General features: G+C 49.2%; 7 protein-coding genes across 7 annotated transcripts; 4 read left to right on the top strand and 3 right to left on the bottom strand.

The window, feature by feature from the left end:
* Positions 1-226: 226 nt before the first annotated feature.
* N7500_005009 (uncharacterized protein) lies at positions 227-1,273 on the top strand (the record flags this gene model as incomplete). The annotated part of the gene is made up of 1 exon (XM_056676154.1): positions 227-1,273. The coding sequence occupies one exon, from the start codon at positions 227-229 to the stop codon at positions 1,271-1,273; it is 1,047 nt and encodes a 348-aa protein (XP_056531154.1).
* A 1,287-nt stretch (positions 1,274-2,560) lies between these two features.
* On the top strand, positions 2,561-3,865 carry N7500_005008 (adaptor protein NBP2; the record flags this gene model as incomplete). The annotated part of the gene is made up of 1 exon (XM_056676153.1): positions 2,561-3,865. One exon carries the CDS (start codon positions 2,561-2,563, stop codon positions 3,863-3,865), a length of 1,305 nt encoding a protein of 434 aa, XP_056531153.1.
* A 1,626-nt stretch (positions 3,866-5,491) lies between these two features.
* On the bottom strand, positions 5,492-7,387 carry N7500_005007 (ENTH domain-containing protein; the record flags this gene model as incomplete). The annotated part of the gene is made up of 5 exons (XM_056676152.1): positions 5,492-6,784; positions 6,851-6,932; positions 6,997-7,076; positions 7,171-7,202; positions 7,306-7,387. The coding sequence occupies 5 exons, from the start codon at positions 7,385-7,387 to the stop codon at positions 5,492-5,494; spliced, it is 1,569 nt and encodes a 522-aa protein (XP_056531152.1).
* Positions 7,388-7,884: 497 nt separating this feature from the next.
* Positions 7,885-13,353, bottom strand: N7500_005006 (putative Ras GTPase activating protein; the record flags this gene model as incomplete). The annotated part of the gene is made up of 2 exons (XM_056676151.1): positions 7,885-8,774; positions 8,829-13,353. The coding sequence occupies 2 exons, from the start codon at positions 13,351-13,353 to the stop codon at positions 7,885-7,887; spliced, it is 5,415 nt and encodes a 1,804-aa protein (XP_056531151.1).
* Positions 13,354-14,468: 1,115 nt separating this feature from the next.
* On the top strand, positions 14,469-14,926 carry N7500_005005 (DUF952 domain-containing protein; the record flags this gene model as incomplete). The annotated part of the gene is made up of 2 exons (XM_056676150.1): positions 14,469-14,759; positions 14,810-14,926. 2 exons carry the CDS (start codon positions 14,469-14,471, stop codon positions 14,924-14,926), a joined length of 408 nt encoding a protein of 135 aa, XP_056531150.1.
* A 105-nt stretch (positions 14,927-15,031) lies between these two features.
* N7500_005004 (oxidoreductase, short-chain dehydrogenase/reductase family) lies at positions 15,032-16,131 on the bottom strand (the record flags this gene model as incomplete). Its single annotated transcript, XM_056676149.1, has 6 exons — positions 15,032-15,069; positions 15,149-15,295; positions 15,377-15,498; positions 15,557-15,720; positions 15,786-15,975; positions 16,025-16,131. 6 exons carry the CDS (start codon positions 16,129-16,131, stop codon positions 15,032-15,034), a joined length of 768 nt encoding a protein of 255 aa, XP_056531149.1.
* Positions 16,132-17,007: 876 nt separating this feature from the next.
* On the top strand, positions 17,008-20,629 carry N7500_005003 (Cystathionine beta-synthase core; the record flags this gene model as incomplete). Its single annotated transcript, XM_056676148.1, has 5 exons — positions 17,008-17,197; positions 17,247-17,555; positions 17,760-18,897; positions 19,615-19,967; positions 20,022-20,629. The coding sequence occupies 5 exons, from the start codon at positions 17,008-17,010 to the stop codon at positions 20,627-20,629; spliced, it is 2,598 nt and encodes an 865-aa protein (XP_056531148.1).
* Positions 20,630-20,731: the final 102 nt, after the last annotated feature.

Genomic DNA, 20,731 nt, shown 5'->3' with positions numbered 1-20,731 from the left:
TTGCAGCCTTCGACCTGGCCGCTTCATCGATCTTCTAAACTCAATAAATACGGCACTACCCGCTTGAAAACCCTCACCTCTATTCCATATCTTTATGCTCAAAGAAAACCAATATTGCAATATCTACTCGAGTTGACGCCGCCGGTCGCCGTCCTCTTCAAGTCCACAAAATCCCATTCTTACAGCCTTTGGTCTCGAATCCTACATATCTAGACCCACTATCACGATGTTGATCATCGTATTGATAATACTCTTTGCTCTGTACGGCCCAGCACACGCTCATTCTTGGGTGGAAGAGCTCACACTCATTGCCCCAAATGGAACATTCGTCGGCACTCCGGGATATGCTCGAGGAAACTACTTGCGTACGGAATCTGGCTTTAGTGACACTGCCATGACCTACTTGATACCGCCCAGCACAAGGGAAAATGTTACTCAGATTCTCCCTACCGATAAAATGTGCAAGGACACCCAGCAGGATCAAACTCAGTCAGAGGGAAGCCCTCGGCTTCAAGCCAGCGCCGGGGCGGCGATCGCCCTCCGTTTCCAGGAGAATGGTCATGTCACGCTTCCTCATACCCAGCCCGGGAAGCCCGCGAACCGGGGAACCGTTTATGTCTATGGCACCACACAACCCAAGACAGGCGAAAAATTTCTTGATGTCCATGGAGCCTGGACCCAAGATGGTACGGGAGGCGATGGGCGCGGGGTACTCCTGTCAGTTCAAAATTACGACGACGGGCGTTGCTACCAGGTCAATTCGGGAGAAATCTCAGGGACTCGGCAAGCGAAGTACACGCACACAACAGACCCGAGGATGGGAGCAGACCTCTGGTGCCAGCAAGATATTCAACTACCTTCCGATGCTCCTAGTGGTAAGCCGTACACACTCTACTGGGTGTGGGACTGGCCCACTGCCGCGGATGTTGATTCCACATATCCCAATGGAAAGGCCGAGGTCTATACAACTTGTATGGATGTGGATTTGGTGAACGTGGTCAGCAAGCAGGCAATCAAGAGTGATTATGAGATTGACCAAGATCTTAACAATGCTGCAATCCCTTCGCAGTTCGACGCACTCGGCCGTCCGATATCCTCTCAGTCAATCACATTTGCCACATCGTTAGCTGCGACAGGGGTTCCAATGTTCTCTCAGCCAGCCACATTTGCCACATCCTTAGCTGCGACAGGAGTTGAGCCCAAAACAGTCACAGTGACAGACTGGGTGATCAGCACAAGCACAGTATTTATGGCGGGGAGCCAACCCACTTAAAATGGGGTTGAAAGACCAAAACACCCGAGATAGGACAATGCGAATGAACATCTGAATGAAATGACAATGCCTTTGTTTTTATGCCTCCTGAGTAGTTTGTTGTAGCCAAAATCGATGTATCAGATGCACCAATACCTAAGTATATCAGATGCCATATATAAGCCCAATATGAAGGCATAGAACATACAATCCTCTATAGAACCCATGGACCTTTAGTCCCAAACAGGAATAGACCTAACCAGACTTTTATGAAACACGCTAAGGCTGGGTGCCACGTGACCCTCGATGAGTTCAAGCTTCACCCATTCACACACGGCCAACTCTGTGACTCTTGAGCGGCTGCCTTGCATATCGGCTGATTCCTGCTATTTCCTTTGCTAGAGTTCATCTCGATAAATCACATTATTCAAGAAACAATAGCACCCACGATCCCCAAACCACCTACGCGCTAATCATTACTCCAGTTCGACCTTCAACTTAGACAGGTATGGCAATCTCCGTTCACTCACAAGTCTATTTCTCCTCAAATCTCGCATTTCCCATGTGGTCTTGACCTAATTCTTGTCTTCGTGCGGTCTGCACATTCTTTCCCGCATAAGCGCCGTGCCTCTGTTACACTTATATCTGACATTAGCCCTTCCTGCAGTTTTCAGCTATATTTAGCAATTCCCTGCCCTCGAGATCACGGACCAAACGGCTAGAATAACGGTCTTGACTTCGCCAATCTCACTTTGAACGGATATCCTACCACGCAAACCTTGCAAACCTGCAAATTTGCAGGCTTTTTCTGGATTGTTGATATTGTCTTGTCTCGTCGTGAGATCTTCCCCGTCGCGGTTCGGCGTTCCACTCGGGCCACATTTGCCCCCCCTCCCTCGTGTTGTTTGCCGATTACCCACCCATTCACCGTCCACCAAACCGGAGCCCCTTGGGATAAACATCCTTTTTTTCTTTTCACCAAAATCTTGACATCTAAGAGATGTTCCTAGTTTGAATCACACGAACCTGAAATCGTTTTTGGCCCCCTTGCAACTTGGCGCTTGCTGCATCGTACCTGAACTCGGTATTTCTTCGATCTCCGATCACAAGCTATACCTCCCTTGTTCGAGTCCAAGGGACATCCGCTGTCTGCGACTGCAAATATCAATAATTTGGACTGCGTCAATCGCAATGCGAAACTAGAGCGCCAACCACGCGACCGATGAACAACCCCACATTTTCCTTGCTGAGATCCGCCCCATTATTCCTCATTCCGAACCCAATTCTGGGTCTTCCTCCATGTCAACCATGATGTCCTCTCCCACATCATCGCAGGATATTCTCTCCACAAACAATCTTTCGGTGCTGCCACCCATCCTCACTGATGGGACGGTGAAACGGTCGTCGACGCTTCCGAAGGATCGGCTCTCCACGTATTCCAATATCTCGCTTGCATCCCAAAATCGTTCTCGCCCAGGCTCCCATGTCTTCCCCATTTTCCATACCAGTCTTCCATATGCTCTGGTGCGAGACTTCGCCTATCCCTCCACTCACCCTCTCCATTACGGGCCTCCCCCTCCCCGCGCCTCCGGGGTATCCACGCCGGCAAGTGAACATCGGCGACTGTCCGATCCACCACCTTCGTGGGATATATCGCGTGGATGGTCAACAGGGCAACCGAGCACAGAACCGCAGATCAGCCATGTCCACCAACAGTTGCCAGCCATGTCCTTTGGAGATGGACCACCATACAGCGAGGATGAAGACCTGCATAGCCCAGTTGTGACCTCGCGTCATCGCAAGAAATCTTCTGACATGAATGGTCTTGTAGATGAGAGAGTCATGTCTGGAACTGGCCATGCGGGGAACAACGATCGCGGAATGTTTGTTGGCGTTAATGCCGATGGCAGTGAGACTTATTATGTAAATGATGGAGACACGTCAGATGATGGACCAGGCGGTGAGTACGTGACATATCCGGCAAGTGAAGGGCGGTATTCAATCATGGGTTACAACGCCCCGGGCGGCCAGCAGGGCCACGAACACGATCTTGGGTCCGAGTCAGAAGATGAAATTCCTGGTGGAAATCGATACTCTAGAGACTATCAGTTTGCCATTGGCTGCCCTGATGAAGAGATGCATGGAAAAGCTGTTGCACTCTTTGACTTCACACGTGAGCACGAGAACGAACTGCCTCTTACAGAGGGCCAAGTGATTTACGTTTCATACCGGCATGGTCAGGGCTGGCTGGTTGCAGAAGATCCCAAGACAGGAGAGAATGGTCTTGTCCCGGAGGAGTTTGTGCGTCTTCTGCGAGACATCGAAGGGGGCTTGACTTCATTGAATGGGGAACCAAATCCTGAGGTCACCGGGGTCGCAGACGTCAGTCTAGACTCCACCGGGTCAGATCAAATATCCACACCTACCCAGGTAGAGCAGCCTTCATTTGACGAGAATGCGCAGTCTGAAAACAAATCTACCAATGGCAATACCTTAGCTGCGGTCTCAACGGAAGGCGCGGCTGCATCTCAATCTGTGTTGGATACCGAGACCTCGACCAGTAAAGCTGCCGAGAGCTTCGACAAACGCTCTAGCACGCTGACCAAGACCTGATTCAATCAAACATTGGCCCTGAATGGCTCTGTTCGATCGACGCAAGATCTTGGTGCTCTGTGTCTGATTCTGGCGAGATGGCCTTTTCTGTTCCAAGTTGCGCCATAAAATCCTGACAGCCGATCATCAAAGCTTGGCACTCTCCACTTTCCTGTGACTGGAGAGGTCTCAGGCAAGAAACACACAGTTGGCTTGTTGTGTGAACTGTTTCATGAACACACATTTAGCGCCCCTTGGTGGATTCAACCCGGACCACCTAATCTCCACCTTTTAGAGCTCCGTCTCAAAGGCCCTTTTTTTCCCCCTTTGAACCTTCCCTTCAGACGGTTTCGTCAGATATAAACCCAACTCTTTTTTTCCAGCTTTATGTTCAACCCCTCTCCCCGCGATGAATTATTACCCACAAGTTCCTCTTTATTAACGTATATCACCCTTCCTTCACGATTCCAATTCATGTCTTCTAATCATGCACGGGGAATCATAACCTGGGACCGAAGAGGATTGAGAATCCCTCTTTTACTACATACCCAAGTCTTTCGCCATATTGTCGCCTTATCTGTTCTGTCTTCCCCTCTCACAATGCCTCTTATCAAACCCCCCATCGTCTTCCTTGTATTTAGTTCCCTTCAGCGCAGGCGTTATACCAGCATCAATGAGCATCAGCATCATGCCGATTTGAATCCATTTAATCACTTATAAGATACATTCTATTTAGCCCAGGTCAATATCTCTACACTATCTCATTGAGTGTCAATGTAGTACTGCCCCGGCTTACTATGAGATAAAACTACAGCTCTCTAATATCGTCAGTGCGTCAGTCTGGATGTTTCTTGTGATATACATGATTTATTCAAATGCAATCATTCTATATATTAATGTTAAGAGTTCAAGAGGAATTCTCAATACTTAACTATATGGATTTCTGTTACCTATATCCTCTATAGTCTGCCTTTCTGTACATATATCATCTCACATATTATATACCGAGTGGTCTGAAGTGATGCACTGATGGTACTGGACTGCCGTAGACAAAACTTGCAACAAGACTCAGAAAGATATAGAATGACATTGACAGATTAGGCCTGGCATCTCGAGGCCGTTTGAATAATGAAGACCAGAGAGCAAAGGGTCGACATCATGGAGGCATGGGCAATGAAGAGGCCTTAACATATATACCTGGACATCGCCGGACTGCCGATGGATGAAGCACCTATCGATGTATCAATTCTCAGTGAGATATGGACAGTTTATTTTCAGCGCCACTAGCCCACTAGCAAAACACCAAATATGCGAGGACAGCCGATTTCTGGCTGTTGGGACGTGTATAGAAGAGATCGCGAGGGACGACAGAATTTTACGTGAGGGAGAGGAAAGCAAAAAATTTCCCAACTTGCTCTGCTGTAGTGCGATCATACTTAAGTAGGCATGCAACTGGAGAAGGAAGGGAGGAAATGGCAATAAAATGGAGTATACAAGGACACCGGAAGAAAGAAGAAGGGGGAAAAGACCAAGTCAAATCTGGAATTCGAAATGCTAAAATCATAGCCACATATCGCAAATGTAAGGAGCGAGCATGGACTCAGTAGGAAAAGAAGGGTAGTGGTGGTAAATTGCTTTACTAGCTGATCAACTAAGCAGATCATCAAAAGCCGAGCTAGACTGTTGCTTGTGCTGGGGCTGGCTAGGCGTGGAAGCGGTGCTGGAGGGAGCTGGGGCGCCCCAGATTCCGGCGCTGGCTTTCTCCTTGGCCATGCTGGCGAGGTTAGGGCCCTTGTTTGTGCCAGTGTTGGACCTCTGAATGCCGGCGCTGGCGCTAGCGGTAGACCACAGCGAGCCGAAGGCGTCGCCAGAGGACTTCTTGGCTGTTGCTGTTGCTAAGGCTGGCTTGCTCGTTGTGCTTGAGGGGGAAGCTAGGGAGGGACTAGCAGCGTGAGAGGACCCAGAATTTTGGGCTACATGAACGGAGGTGAAGTAGTTGGGTGTGGCAGCTTGGTACCCGGCGGGCTTCTGCTGTTGGATCGGGGCCATCTGAGAAAGGGGAGTGGCCATCCCGCTGGAAGAAGGAGTCGGGGTAGCCGATTTGAATCCAACTAAGCCGTTGATATTGGCACCTTGCGAGGCCGAGATTGGCTGAGGTGCAACGAATTGGGTGTTCGAACTTGTGCTGGCGGTGGAAGCTGGAGGGGGAATAACGAACTGGTTTGGCGACTGAGTAGGCTGGGCAGCTGGGGTTGCGGACTGGAAGTCGTCGAACTCGTCGTCGTCAACTGGGGATGGGTCTAGCATGTTGAGAGCACCGCTGGCGGGTTTTTTGCCGGCCGAAGTTGAAGCTGTGGTAGTGACAGGCTCATCGTCGCCAAAGTCGAAGAGGTCTGCTACAGGTGCAGGAGCTGGCTCGGGCTTCTTTGCTTGTGGTTTCGCCCGGGCGGAGGGCTCACGATGGCGTGCGGGGGCATCTGCCTCATCATACTCGTCATATTCTTCAAAGCGGTTGGATCGACGTCCAGTGTCCTGGAAGTCGACGCCAGCTTGCCCGCCAGATTCCCCGCCAAAACCGCCACCGTCACCATAGACACCTCCGCTGTATCCACCGTACCCCATACTCTCGCTTCCAAAGCCTCCATAGCGGCCCGAGCCCGAGCTGGACATGCCTCCTCCGACACCCATGCCACCTTCAAAGCCACTGAACTTGTTGCGGTTGTTCTTGGCCTTCTTTCTTTCAGTCCGAATCTGATCCACATCACCCAGCAACTTCACCAACTCGGAAGACCGGTTGCGCACATTGATACCCTGGTCTTTGCCGTTCATGTCGATATAGTGGAACTGCCGGAGCATCCGAATCAAGGACATATGAGATCGTGCATCATCGACGACTCGTTCGGAACCGTTCTTGACAAGGAATTCGAGAAGCTGGAGGCTCTATGATTCGAGAAGACGATAGCGTTAGTCATAATAGACACGTAAAAATAGCCACGCTGCTCGTACCTTATAGATCTGTCGCCATTCCTCTGCAGCCTTGTCGGTGAATCGCTTGTAGATAATGGGCATGATCTCGTTGAGTAATTGGCTGTAGCAGGATAAAGTTAGCGTGTGCGCATTAGTGGAAATACCATTAGGCATTATGGACTGACTAGTTATGTGTTCCATTAGCGATCTCCTGCATCAACGTGGTCGAGGCACCCCAGGGTTCATTGTTTGTAGCTTCCCGGACCTGACTTCTGTAAGTATTTTATCGCACAATCTTCTCATCTTCACCTGCGAAGGGCCATGTTGGTTCGCGCAGAGGTGAGCGATTGCATACGAACCTTGGATTCCATCTCGGTATAGTTCATGACAGCTATGACGGAACGGCCAAATCAGTTTCCGCAAATTGTAAGACACATGCAAGTCGATCTGGCTTTGTTTACAGCACAATCGGACCAAGCGGAATTCCATCTTACCATTTTGAACCTTGCGAACGCCGGCCTTGAGATCATACAAGGTCATGTTGCTGACCTGATCTTTGAGGCTGGAGAAATCCATGGCGAGGGGTGACTACTAGTCAGGACAAGTATGGGACAACGAGAATCTGAGAGAAGAGATAGTAGCAGCAAAGGCAATTGGAGGCCCAGCACAGGAAGAAGCAGAAATCCCTCAGGATTAACGTGATCAGTTGGAGGGGGGAAGATGCCCGGTTTCCAACTGGCAACCTGATTGAATGCGCCACGTCACGTGGCAGCCCCTGACCAAGCCTTGTATACTTCAGATGGCTACAATGAACAAATATTCTACTTAACTTCTACTTTCTGCCTGATGGAAATTCTGGAAAACTGAATTGTTTTACAATTGATACTGAACGGTATCATACTGTGTACATGTTCGCCCGTATAAACCGAACGCTATCGCTATCGAAATCAACAAAATACCCATGGTATCTTAAAACAAAGACAATAAGTAAAAAAAAAAAAAGACAGAAAATAATAATATCAATAAGAATGTGCACCCAATTCATCCCTCATCAAGTCCATAAGCCATGACTCTCACTCGTTATAGAACTTCTTCATGATCAAATGCAAGAAAAGGTTGACATTGACCCGCATCTGTCCATCAAAGAAGTCCATGAATTGCGTGTTGTTGAATTGAGCCTGCAGCAAGTCGTCCAGCGGTACCTGTGCATTGGCGCCAGGAATCATCATGACACCGCTGCTCCCGTCGATGGTGAATACACCAACTTCGTTACTTGAGATGGTCAAGTCGACTCGATCCCACTGCCGCTCGGCGTAGCCCTTCCAGGCAACCAGAACGCCTCGGTCCGCCAGAGTGCGCGCAGAGTATTTGTAGGATCCAAATTTGAATACCTTGCCAGATTTTTGCAGCTCTCGTTGATGATCCCATTGTTTGGTGAACGGCATCAGGAATCGTTTCTTTCCCTTCTTGTTCTGTAAAGTGATCATGGCCTGTTCAATGTAGTCGTTGTATGTCTTGAGCTGCCCTTCTAGGTAGACAGCTTGGCCACTGAGCCTCTGAGAGGTCAGCCGAGCACCCTCCAGTTCACGCTCTCGCTGGATTCTGCGACGATGCTTGGTGCGGATATCGATGGCGATGGCGTTGAGCAAATCCTGATAATGGTTGTGACGATTGATCTTGCCACTCTGTTCAAGCCGAAGGATATTTTCGAGTGCAATGCCCTTCAGCTCAGAATAGCTCATGGCACTAATGTCAATTAAGCTATTGGCTTCAGAGTAGGCGCCTCGGCGTGGATTGCTGGTGTTTAGTTCTTCGCGAACCAAAGTGTGCCACCGCTCCTCGTCTTCGGCTGTCGGTGACTTGAGCATGACGTCCATTAGGTTAGCACCACTCTGGACACGGATGATGTAGAGGATGCAGCGCTTAGTCTCCATAAAGAGCGTCTTTATATCTGCTTCGGGGTCTGGGAGGTAAAGTCAGAAAAATGAACAGGTGGGAGCTTGCTTGTATTTCTTACCTTCAACCTGGGCCAGCTTGGGATTCAATGTGAGATTGATCTCAGTAGAGCTGACACCCATCAATTCGTTCTCGTTACTCTTGACACTGCCAAGTTCTCGCACAAGTTCCTTGAGGAAGTCATCAGGGTGTGGGCACATATAGTTAATCTCAGAGGCCACAAGCTGGTGGATTGAGAAGATGTCAGACATCTTGATGTAAAGGGTAGGTTTGGCTTTAGCATAGAGATCGTTGAATTCATCGATGTCGAAATAAGCCTCTGCATCCTGGACTGAGATCATTTGACCCCAGATACGCCCTAGGCGCTGGATTGACACTCCGATGTAGTTGTTGAGCGGCTGAAGATAGACATTATCCGCCCCAAAGAGTCTACCAGATGCAATCTGAGCAACAACCTTGGAGATTTCCCCAAGGTTGCGCTTTTGTTCTTGAGTGAGACCTCGATCGATTACACCATACTTCTCTGGCTCTAGCAGAGCAGGCTGGAAGTAATTTTTCCATACCCAGTGGCCGACCGTCTGAAGAATGAATCCTGGATCCTCACCAGAGAATCTCTCGAGAAGGTTTTGATACATTTGCTGTGCGAGATATCTGATACCGAATGGCATACGATACAGGAAGTCCTCAAAGCTCGAGAATAATTGGTCAACAATGTCACGAAGATCTTGCAAATGCTGAATGAATGTCTCTCTGGTTTCAGGGTCTCTGATCGCTTCTTCTCTGGGAAGATCCGGTTGTCGGCGGCTTCGCTGGCCCGTTTGAAGCTCCTCGTTGTTGATTGCAGAACGGTAGATTTGAATTGGATCACTCTCTAAATCAAGGTCCGGGTTGTCGATCACAGACTCCTTGATGACACCCCCCAAGACGTCGCGCATGAACTTCCGGTCGCGTGATGACTTCGCGTATGAGGCGAAAAGCTTGTTCCAGAAGGAGGTGCAGCGCAAATATTCAGGCAGAGATGTGAAGCTCTCAATATCCTCTTTGACGGATCGTGCCAGGAGCTTAATAAGATAATACTCCTCGCGTCGTTTCTGAGAGTATCCAAACAGACCCATCATCAAGTGCCGAATCCGCTCATATTCCTTGTCTGAGGTGTTGATCTCGCGCAATCGTCGGAACAGACGAGCCAGGTACTGTGATTGGGTTTGGAGAAGGAAGAAAAACACCTGGTACTGATCCAACTTCCTCCTTGATGTCTTGTTAAGAGCCTTAAGGTCGTACGGATCCTTAGAAGAAATCTCGGTGTTAGATAATAAGTTGCCAATGTGACCACCGAAGTGCTTTTGATGCTTGACGACTTCATCCAGAGTAATTTTGTTCTTGACAAGGAGAGCAATCTTGATATCGAGTTGACTGATGTATTGTTCAGCAAGCTCGTTCTGTCGTACTTGTTGAACCACCACCTTTCGCAGGCGCTCAAACTCGATCTCTTCGTCGAAGTCGAAGTCACTGTCGTTGAGAAGATGCACGAAGCCCTTGACTGTTCCAACCGGCGGGTTCTTTCCACTTGTCAGGCTCTTATAAGCCTGGCCTTGAATACGGGCTCGGATGACACTCTGGGCCTTGATGACTTTCTCCATGTTTTCATTATAATGTTGACGTCTTTCCTCAAACCGGTTGCAGACAATGAGTCCTCTAATCCGTGCTTGAAGGTCCATGATAAAGTCCTCCTCTGCTTCAAGATCAGTCAGGATATCGCCAACTTCAACTCGCGCAAGCATTGCCCGAGTCAAAGATTGGAGTTCAACAACTTCTTCCTCATTGTCCTCAAGGCGAGTTAATATATCGCCTACTTCAATTCGTGAGACAGCAGCACGGGCAAGGGCCTGCAAATCAACAATGGCATGTTCGTGCTGCCCTAGTTCATGTCGTTGTGCAAGTAGATACTTCCTGTGAATGACGCCACGGGATCGGGACTGGAGTTCCAAGATAGCTGGTTCTTCCTCAAGCAATGCGGTCCTCTGGGCGTCTACTGATTCTCTCAAAGATTTTCCCCTGACAATAGACTGCAGGTCGATCACTGGCAATAGATGCTTCGCAAGCTCGGTGCGAATGGCTGAAGTGCTTTTTCTTACAGCAGCAGCCCGCGCGATAGCTTGCAGTGCAGCACACTCATTTTCGGTTTCTTCTAGTGCGTCTAGCAGCAGAGTTTGGTGTTCCCTGGCAATCAGAGCCCTGATGGTAGACTGAATACAGACAATGTGGGATACTTCGTTGTTGAGCAGAGCCTTCATCTGAGACAAGTTTTGGCGGGCCATCGACCCTCGAATAGCCGCCTGCAGTGACTTGACGGGTGTTTCAACTAGCTTCGCCTCGTGGGAATGAGCATTCATCTGCCTTCGTTGCAGGGTACCACGGATGGCAGCTTGGAGCGACTTGACGGAGCTACCAGCCTGTTTCGCCTCTTGAGATTGAGCGTTCATCTCTCTTCGCTGCAAGGTACCACGGATGGCAGCTTGGAGCGACTTGACGGAACTGCCAACCTGGTTCACCTCTTGAGATTGAGCATTCATTTCTCTTCGTTGCAAGTTACCGCGGATGGCAGCCTGGAGCGACCTGACCGAAGTGCCAACTTGTTTCAGCTCGTGGGATTGAGCGTCCAACTGTTTGCGTTGCAAAGCGCCGCGGATGAAAGCTTGAAGTGATTTCACATCATTTTCAGCATGTCTAGACTCTTCGTATTGGTCACCAACATTCATGCGTTGCAATGCACCCCTTATCGCGGCCTGGATCTGCTTAATGCCGGACACTTCTTGACGGGCACGAGTTTGTAGGTGACTAGCCTGAGCACGAGCCCTAGACCCCCGAATTAGGCTCTGTAAGCCTAGAACATCGGTTTCCTGAGATTGTCGCCATTGCTTGTCGCCCTGTTGACCCCGACGTACAATGAAGCCTCGGCTAATGGCCTGCAGCCCAACTGCAAACTGGAGCATACTTAGCCTGTATTCACTAATTTGTCGGGCCCAATCTCCACGGAGACGGGACTGTAGCTCAATGAGGAGGGGTTCAAAGTCCCACAGATCGTTCATCGTGTTACCCAACTGTAAACGCAACATAGCGCCTCTGATCTGAGCCTGGAATTCACAGATCGACGCTTCATTCTCGTGCATTTCTCGATCAATGCGATCTTCCTCTGATTCAACTGGCTCCGGTTCAGGCTCAGGCTCAGGCTCCGCGCCAAAGTTCGCAGCCATACCCGCAAAGCTAGGCATGCTCACACCAGCCTTGTCCAGTCCTTTTTGGGTTTTCTCAAGTTCGTGATGTTCAAACTCGAGCTGACCAACCAGATTACCCATGCGAAAGTCGAGCATGCCGTTTTTGAAGAGCAACCATGACAACGCATGAATACAATGTATGACCTTAGGAAGGTTCTTCTTTTCATACAAGTCAATGAGTTCAAATCGGAACAACTCTGGTAACTCGATCTCGTCGAGGAATCGGAAAAACAAGGCGATGTTATCTGAATGGCGATATTGTAACTTGGGGTGTCGGAAAATACGAAGGGTTTTGCCCGCATACATTGCTTGCACCACCTCCGCCAAAGTGACGCCGTCTCGGAGTTCCTCCTCCAGCTGAACGATTGGCGGGATTTGCTTTTGGATGACATCTTCAATCCACTGCTTGGCTTCTCCGATATGGCACAAATATTCGTATGCCTGGATGAATTGTCGCTGCTGATCCATCCAATTCCCGGCTGCCCATGAGGACGCCTTCGGCTTTTCGGGAGATACTGCTCCATTCCTTCCGGCTACTGATCCCGCTCTTTTAAGGCGTCGTCGGCCTTGCAAGCCGACCACAGAGGCTGCGGCCGCGCCAAATTCATTTTCGCCAGACTGTGCAAACTTTGAGAGAGTTCTTAGGTGACCCGTAGATGATTTTTGTAACCCTTCAAGCTCGGGAGCGGAGAGTGCAGCAGTCAGCTGTGGTGGCTGAGAGCTGTAGGAGGCTGCTTTCTGGGGAGACGAAGGACGCGATGTTCCGGGCACAGTTGACCAGTGGTGAGGAGAGGTTGTGGGTGGAGGGCTCTGCGATTCGTGGGCCAGGGTTTGATGACGGGGAGACTGATTCTCTTGGAAATTGAGCTGACGTGATTCGGGGGTGGCGGGTCGATAGTCCTTCCACGGGCGTGATTCATCAATTGTTTGGCTTCGTGAATGTCGATATCCGCTAGTATTAGATGTTGAGGATGGTGTATTAGGGACTTGCTGTAGTGGTCGAAGAGATCGGCGAATATTGTCGTATGCTGTGCCAGCATTTGTCCAATTTCCTCGTTCCATTGCGTCTGTAACAGTCGTTGCTGAGCTCATGCTGCTTGCCTCACTCTTCCCTCGAGAGTGACCCAATTTGTTCGATATCGACGCATTAGAAGAGATAGTGCTAGTTCGACTAGGAGCAAATGTACTTGACGCGATGGAATACGCAGATGAGTTCGTGGACGCTGTTGACCCGTGTCGTAATGGGCTGGTGGACTGGGAGGGAAGGTCCGTCTGGGCCCGCTTGAGGGATGGAAATTGAGTCGACATCATTTAATCTCAGGGCGGTATGTTGAAATGGATTGAAAAATGTCGCGATCCTTTGGCCGCATCCCTGCTCTGGTGGTCGAAGCGGAATGCGCAGGTTAAACAAGGTCTTGAAGACTCTCTCCGGAGACACCTGTGTTGGGTAGCATTCAAAATCAACTCTCACGATTTGGCGAAGAAATCAATCAACAGTTGCGCGAATTCGTGTCGACAAGCTCCGGGCTCGTGAATGCCCGATGTGGAATTGTTGACGGTGGGGGTGCAAGTGCGACCGAGATTCCCCAAAGTGGGCGCAGGGGGCACAACAAATCTCCAGATCGGGTATGGCGCAATCAGGTGATTGTGGCTTGTCGATCTCGAATCACGTGGGATAGAGAACTAAGAGATTGTGTTACTCGACCAGTCACACCCTGGGCATGCTTCTGTGACAGGACCCTTCATTTGAAATTCTTCGAAATCTCAAAGGTCGCTCACCTTATTTCGTAAATTTCTCGATATATTGGACATTCCTTTCGATCCCAATACCTGGCCTACCAGGATACCTGCAGTCTTGGCAAAGGTGGCTTGTGCATTTAGGCAGGTCTAAGTGGCCCGGGAGGCTCGTAGTCCCGTGCGACCAACACATCTTCAAGTCACCCAGTAAGTTGTAGACCGCCAGTTGATCTGGTGAAGTATGTACTCCATGCAAGCTGTTAAACTAGGACTTTGATTTCTTCCGACAAGGACTTCCCTCTATCTTACGTTATTGGAATTTTCCATCAATCAATACCTATCGTGCTTCGATATGACATAAACAGTCCTCGTTAACTACTTATCTCGTGCTAACATATGTTGCAAGACAGTCGTAGACTTACAACCATGAAACAATCCGCACAGTGACCTTTGAATTGAAAGATTCTACTACAAGCTGATATAGATCAAATTTTGAACCAATTTTGGTGTCCTATATATACTCCAGGGCTGGAAGTACAAAAAATGGCGCAATAATCCGCCTTCAAAAGGCAGAGTTGTCGGTCAAACCGACCCCGCCAATGAAACCACCTGACAACCTCAACTTTGTTTCTCTTTTTTATCACCAAGTGAATCGGTGAATTAATTTGCTTCTTTTCATCACTTTCATCATGGCATCGCTGCTTTCTCAACCTCGTTACATTTACAAGATTGTGCCTTCCACCGCACCAGTCCGTGAGCCACTCCCTGAGCGGCTCGCAGTAAGCGAATTAGACAAGGACTCTGATTTCATCCACCTCTCGATGGCGCATCAGGTGGGAGGCACACTCAAAGCATTTTTCACAGAGGAACCACTTGTCTATGTATTGCGGATCGAGTATCATCGCGTGATCCAAGATATCCGTTGGGAGTCCCCAGACGGAGCAGTGTCTGGTCCTCGGCCCGGTGATGGACTTTTCCCAGTACGTTGAATTTGTCAGTTTCAAAATGACATTTGCTAAATAAAGCCTAGCATCTCTACAATGGACTCAAACTGGGCAGAGAGGAGGTTGAGAGCGTCGCCATCTGGCAGAATGACGAGGGATGGGACAAAGCTCTCACTGCAGCGAAGCCGTGGCTTCTGTACTGATTCTATATCCCGTTGAATTTCAGTTTGATACCAATGAAAAGCACATGTCCAGAAAAATGTTCTGGCAACACCCCAGCTAGCAGATACCACTCCCTGTAAAACCACCTAGTCACCAAGCAGGTAGCAGTGCATCACTTGCCCGTCTATACATGTAGTTATGATACATTAGCCAAAATAGAAAAGACATTGAGGTTTTGATGGTGTGGGATATTGGCCACTCACAGTATAGGGAAGCATCCGCACTAGCCAAGAAGACGAAGCTTGTCGCAACCTCACTTGGCTCACCTGGCCGTCCAAGACCAGCCTTGTGACCCCATCCTTCCATCTGATTGGCATCTCGGGCGTCGACTTGTATAGATCGCACCTGAACTAACATTGGGAGCATGTTAGTATGGATTTCCGAAGAGGTATGATTGAATAATGCTCACGCGACTGCATTGACCCGAATACCCTTGGGAATCAAGTGCGTTGCTAAAGCCCTAGTAAAACTAATGATAGCTCCCTCCCTTGCAGCATAATCGATCATAGTCCCAGAGCCACGAGAAGCTACAACAGAAGAAGTATTGATGATCCTGCAGCAAGTGCGCCCGCGTGAGCGTTTGATTACATATATTGAAATTAAGCACCTACGAGTCACCTCGTGTCATATGAGGAAGAGCAAACTTCGCCATCGCAATCATCTGGATGATATTTTTTCTGAAGATGTCTTCAGCCTTATCCAGATCGACATCCTCAAATTGGGTACACAGGTATTGCTTCGACGCATGATTGACAAGTACGTTAACTGGCCGTATCTATAGACTTTCGAGGTCAGTGATTTCCTAATCATAGGAAGGGCACTCTAGGCTGACTTCTTCACATGTTCATCTAATGCATGACGACATGCGTTGCGATCTCTCAAATCACTTTGGATAAGGCAAGTCCGCTTCTCTTGCTCGACATACTTTTTGGTTGCCTCTGCGTCCGGCTGTTCTGAGGGCAAATAAACGATAGTAACATCCGCACCCTCTCTGGCCATGAGAATAGCGACTGATCGTCTAATCCCAGAACTGATAAATGATTAGCCCGAGAGCGTTCCCGTGAACTCGCTAGACATACTCTCCGCCTGTGACAAGAGTATTTTTGCCCTGCAGCTTTCCGGAACCCGCATATTCAGAAAAGCCGTGAGGGCCCTCTAGCTTGGTTGCTTCACTAGCCTCTGCCATTATGCTCTCCAATCCAGCACATCATTTTAGCAGCAGTATTTCGCTCGGGTGAAACATCACTCACCCCGGTTTATTCTGAGCCTGTGCCGACGGGGCAGGCTTGAAGGCGCCATGTTCACTCATAGATGACTCCGTATCGATAGTGAAAGTGAGTTCTACAAGAATTTGTCGAAGCTTGGCAATTTCTGAGAGGCTATATATACCATATTTGTTCCTCGTTCTGTCGTCATGTTGCTATGGACGAACGGGACTTGAGGCCGGTATCTGGCGAGATTGCTGTCTCGTTAGATAGTTAACCGTGTCAATCAACCATGAATTTTGGTTCAAAACATGGACTTCTACATATGTAGGAACCAAGAATCGCATCTTGACCATTATAACCAACGAGAATTGGATTTTCACTGGCATGTCAAAAGCTGTATTCTACAGCATTATATATTTATATTGACCTCATTGGTAGAATATATTTGAGAAAAAAAGTAAATATCAGAATCAAACCTAAAATGGATGTTATATTCCACTGAAGATCTTAGCACCGTCTGCATATTTAGTCGAGTAGTCCAGTACTGATGTACATGAGGCTAAGCATAAACAAGCTCTCGAGGTCACCGCCTTGAGGAATCTCGTTTACGAGCCAATCAGCAGCGACAATGGTGAAAAAACCAGTACGCTATACCTGAAAGAGTCAAGCTCCATTCTGGCTTGGCCGTGCACGGAACAGAAAAGGAAACAATTTTTCGCCCGACCTTTTTCTTCTTCTTTCTCTTCCTTGGGAAAGCTCGACTTTCTCCATCAGCAGAACGTTTCTTTCTGTTGATTAAGATTTTCCCTCGGGTCGTGTCTCACTCGTTATTATAAACTCTCCTTCTTTCAATCATGCCTATCACTGCTGGTGACGCAGCACCTGGTGCCGCCATGAAGGCTGAGATCACCGACTACTCCAAGGCCATGGAGGTTTTGGATACCTATACCACCCTTGATGGCCTCGATGCGGATACCCTGCTTGACTCTGATAAGCACGGCGCCTTGACCTACAATGATTTCCTGATCCTGCCTGGTTACATCGGTAAGCACCTCTGCAGTCCAAAAAAATTTCATTTTTCTAACCCCGCCAGGCTTCCCCGCTTCCGATGTCTGTTTGGAAACCCCTGTTACCAAGCGTATCTCCCTGAAGGCCCCCCTTCTGTCTTCCCCTATGGACACTGTCACTGAGCACAACATGGCTATCCACATGGCCCTGCTCGGTGGTCTGGGTGTCATTCACCACAACTGCTCTCCCGAGGATCAGGCAGAGATGGTCCGCAAGGTCAAGAGATATGAGAATGGATTTATTCTGGACCCCGTTGTCCTCTCTCCCAAGGCCACCGTTGGTGAAGCCAAGGAGCTGAAGGCCAAGTGGGGCTTCGGTGGTTTCCCTGTCACTGGTAAGATACCCATATCCACTCGTCCCCCCCAGATCCTACCCACCCACTTTGTATGATGATCATCCTCTTTTAATTATAACTTTCGTTCCACTGCAGCGACGAAAGTCGCACTGTAGAGAACCAGATTTTATCTGACCTATTTGTCTATCTTGGATATTGTCCACACATCAGCTTTTCGCAGCAAATGCTAATGTTTGAACACAGAGAACGGAACACTCAAGTCCAAGCTCGTTGGAATGGTTACCTCGCGTGACATTCAATTCCACACCAATGACGACGAGCCCGTGACTGCCATCATGGCCACGGATCTTGTCACTGCCCCCGCCGGTACCACCCTGGCCGAGGCTAACGAGGTTCTCCGTCAGTCCAAGAAGGGAAAGCTCCCCATTGTTGATGCCAATGGCAACATCGTCTCGCTGCTTTCTCGCTCTGATCTGATGAAGAACCTCCACTACCCCCTTGCCTCTAAGCTTCCCGACTCCAAGCAGCTGATTTCTGCCGCTGCTATTGGTACTCGTGAGGAGGACAAGACGCGCCTCAAGCTCCTTGTCGAGGCTGGGTTGGATATCGTTATCCTCGACTCCAGCCAGGGTAACTCTATGTACCAGATCGAGATGATCAAGTACATCAAGAAGAATATGCCCGAGATTGACGTTATCGGTGGTAACGTTGTCACCCGTGAGCAGGCTGCTGCTTTGATTGCTGCCGGTGTCGATGGCCTGAGAATTGGCATGGGCAGCGGTAGTGCCTGTATCACCCAGGAGGTTATGGCTGTCGGTCGTCCCCAGGCCGCCTCCGTGCGCAGCGTTGCATCCTTTGCCGCTCGCTTCGGTGTTCCCTGTATCGCAGATGGTGGTGTCCAGAATGTTGGTCACATCGTCAAGGGTCTGGCCATGGGTGCTAGCACCGTCATGATGGGTGGTCTCCTTGCCGGTACCACCGAGTCTCCCGGCGAGTACTTCGTTAGCAACGAGGGCCAGCTCGTCAAGGCCTACCGTGGCATGGGCAGTATCGCCGCCATGGAGGACAAGAAGGCTGGTGGTGACGGAAAGGACAGCAAGGCCAGCAACGCTGGTACCGCTCGCTACTTCTCCGAGAAGGACCGCGTCCTTGTTGCCCAGGGTGTTGCTGGATCCGTCCTCGACCGCGGTTCCGTCACCAAGTTCATTCCTTACCTCTTTGCCGGTATCCAGCACTCCCTGCAGGATATTGGTGTCAAGAGCCTGACCGCTTTGCACGAGGGTGTCAACAAGGGCACCGTCCGTTTCGAGATGCGCAGTGCAAGTGCTATGACCGAGGGTAACGTCCACGGTCTCCACAGCTACGACAAGAAGCTTTACTCGTAAGATCCAAGCTTTGTAAGAGTTGACTGGAAAAATTTGTGTATACATCATCGGGGTTCACCCCGATGGATGATGCGGCCTTGAAAATTAAAATAAGGGTACAGGATAGGAGTTTACGATTTGAAGATTTACGCCATTTCTAATGAGCAAACAAGTTTAATTTTTCTCAATAATTTGCAAATGTAAAAAGTCACGTAGAAGTTTTGTAGAAGTCCTGGGGTTTGTCCGAGCACATGCGCGCCGCATTCGGCTAATCTCGATGGGGTTAAGCTGTACGCGGGGTAACGATGAACTGCCCGAGCAACTGCCTAGGCTCTCGGGTCTTTGCTCTTTAGTATAAACATTGAGAAGCCATCTTTCGGCTTCAGGATCTCCTACGATGTCCTTTGCTTATCAAGAATACCTTTGCCGTCACTTAGCACACCGTTTGAGCAATCGCTTTTCTCTTAACCTTCGAACATATCGTGCACCTTACATTGCCTCGGTTCAGCCCTTCCAACGGCCATACAGTAGATCTGCTTCAAGACAATACACGACTACAATTTCCTCAATTCCTCAGATGTCTCGCCCAAAACGTGATAGTGAGCCTACGGTCCCCAGGCCTAGTTCTAGGTAAGCCAGCAGCAAAGGACCACATGACAGAGGTCTACAGAGCGATGTCATCCGAAGGGAGGTATTCTCAAGAAAAAGGAGAAACGAAACTAATTATTTTATAGTGTGCTTCTTGTCTCTTCAAAGAATGAGATCCTTCTTCTTCATCGCGTGAAGACTTCCACTTCTTTTGCATCTGCCCATGTATTCCCCGGTGGCAACCTATCCGTCCAAGATGGGGAATGCCCACCACCTGAAGACCTAGCACGGCATGATGATTCTCCTAGTTACCGACGTGCAGCCATTAGGGAACTCTTTGAAGAGAGTGGAATTCTTCTAGCGAAGGACCGGGACACCGGGAAGATGCTTGCTGTCGACGAGCCCACCCGAGAAGCAGGTAGACGACTCATTCACCAGAATAAAACTACGTTTGACGAGTGGCTCAAGCAGCAAAGCGCCGATGCCGAGCCTGACATAGGTAAATAAATAGTTTGCGTTATTAAGACCTGAAACCAGAGCGCTGACTCCACAGGCCAATTGATTCCGTTTACTCGCTGGATTACACCAACCAATGTCCCCAAGCGATACACCACACAGATGTACCTCTATTTCTTGCCTTTGCCCGCCAAGGTGGATCAAAAGCTCCTCGACCAACTCCCAGCAGAGGGCGAACGCGAGGAACATGAGATCCCAACGAGTGATGGTGGAATCGAGGTTACGGAGGCACAGTTTCTTCCAGCCTCGGCGTGGGTTCGTCGTGCTCAAGAAGCAGAGATAATTCTATTCCCACCACAGTTCCTTCTTCTTCATTTGGTGTCGGGATTTCTGGACAGGAAGCCTAGCACAGGAGCGTCTATGGAAGAGATGGAGAACCGTCGTCAAGCACTTATCGATTTCGTCCATTCGGGCTCTCCCCCATGGTCAGAAAAATGCATATCTCCGAAAATGATCCTCATGACCGGTGATGGACGAACTGTGTTGGGCCTAAATGATCCTGGACCTGAGCTGAAAGGGTCTTCCAAGCGAGGTGAGCCCGAAAGAGTAGTTATTGTGCGGTTTAAGAAAGGAAGTGCACGAGAAGTGGCTGTGGGATGGAAGAAGGATGTGTTGCAGGAGGAGAGGGAGAAGAGTAATCTGTAAAATAATTGCATTTACCCATACATGTACTACAGTCATCCATATATCCGAATCAGCAATCAATGTCCACCTGCATAGATGAACCGAAGTTGAAATTGCCACGGC

This window comes from Penicillium coprophilum, assembly GCF_028826855.1.
Source record: "Penicillium coprophilum strain IBT 35676 chromosome Unknown utg000004l_segment0_segment0, whole genome shotgun sequence".
Taxonomy (NCBI): Eukaryota; Fungi; Ascomycota; class Eurotiomycetes; order Eurotiales; family Aspergillaceae; genus Penicillium; species Penicillium coprophilum.
The sequence above is the reverse complement of the archived record's forward strand: the minus strand, read 5'-3'. Positions and strand labels throughout refer to the sequence as shown.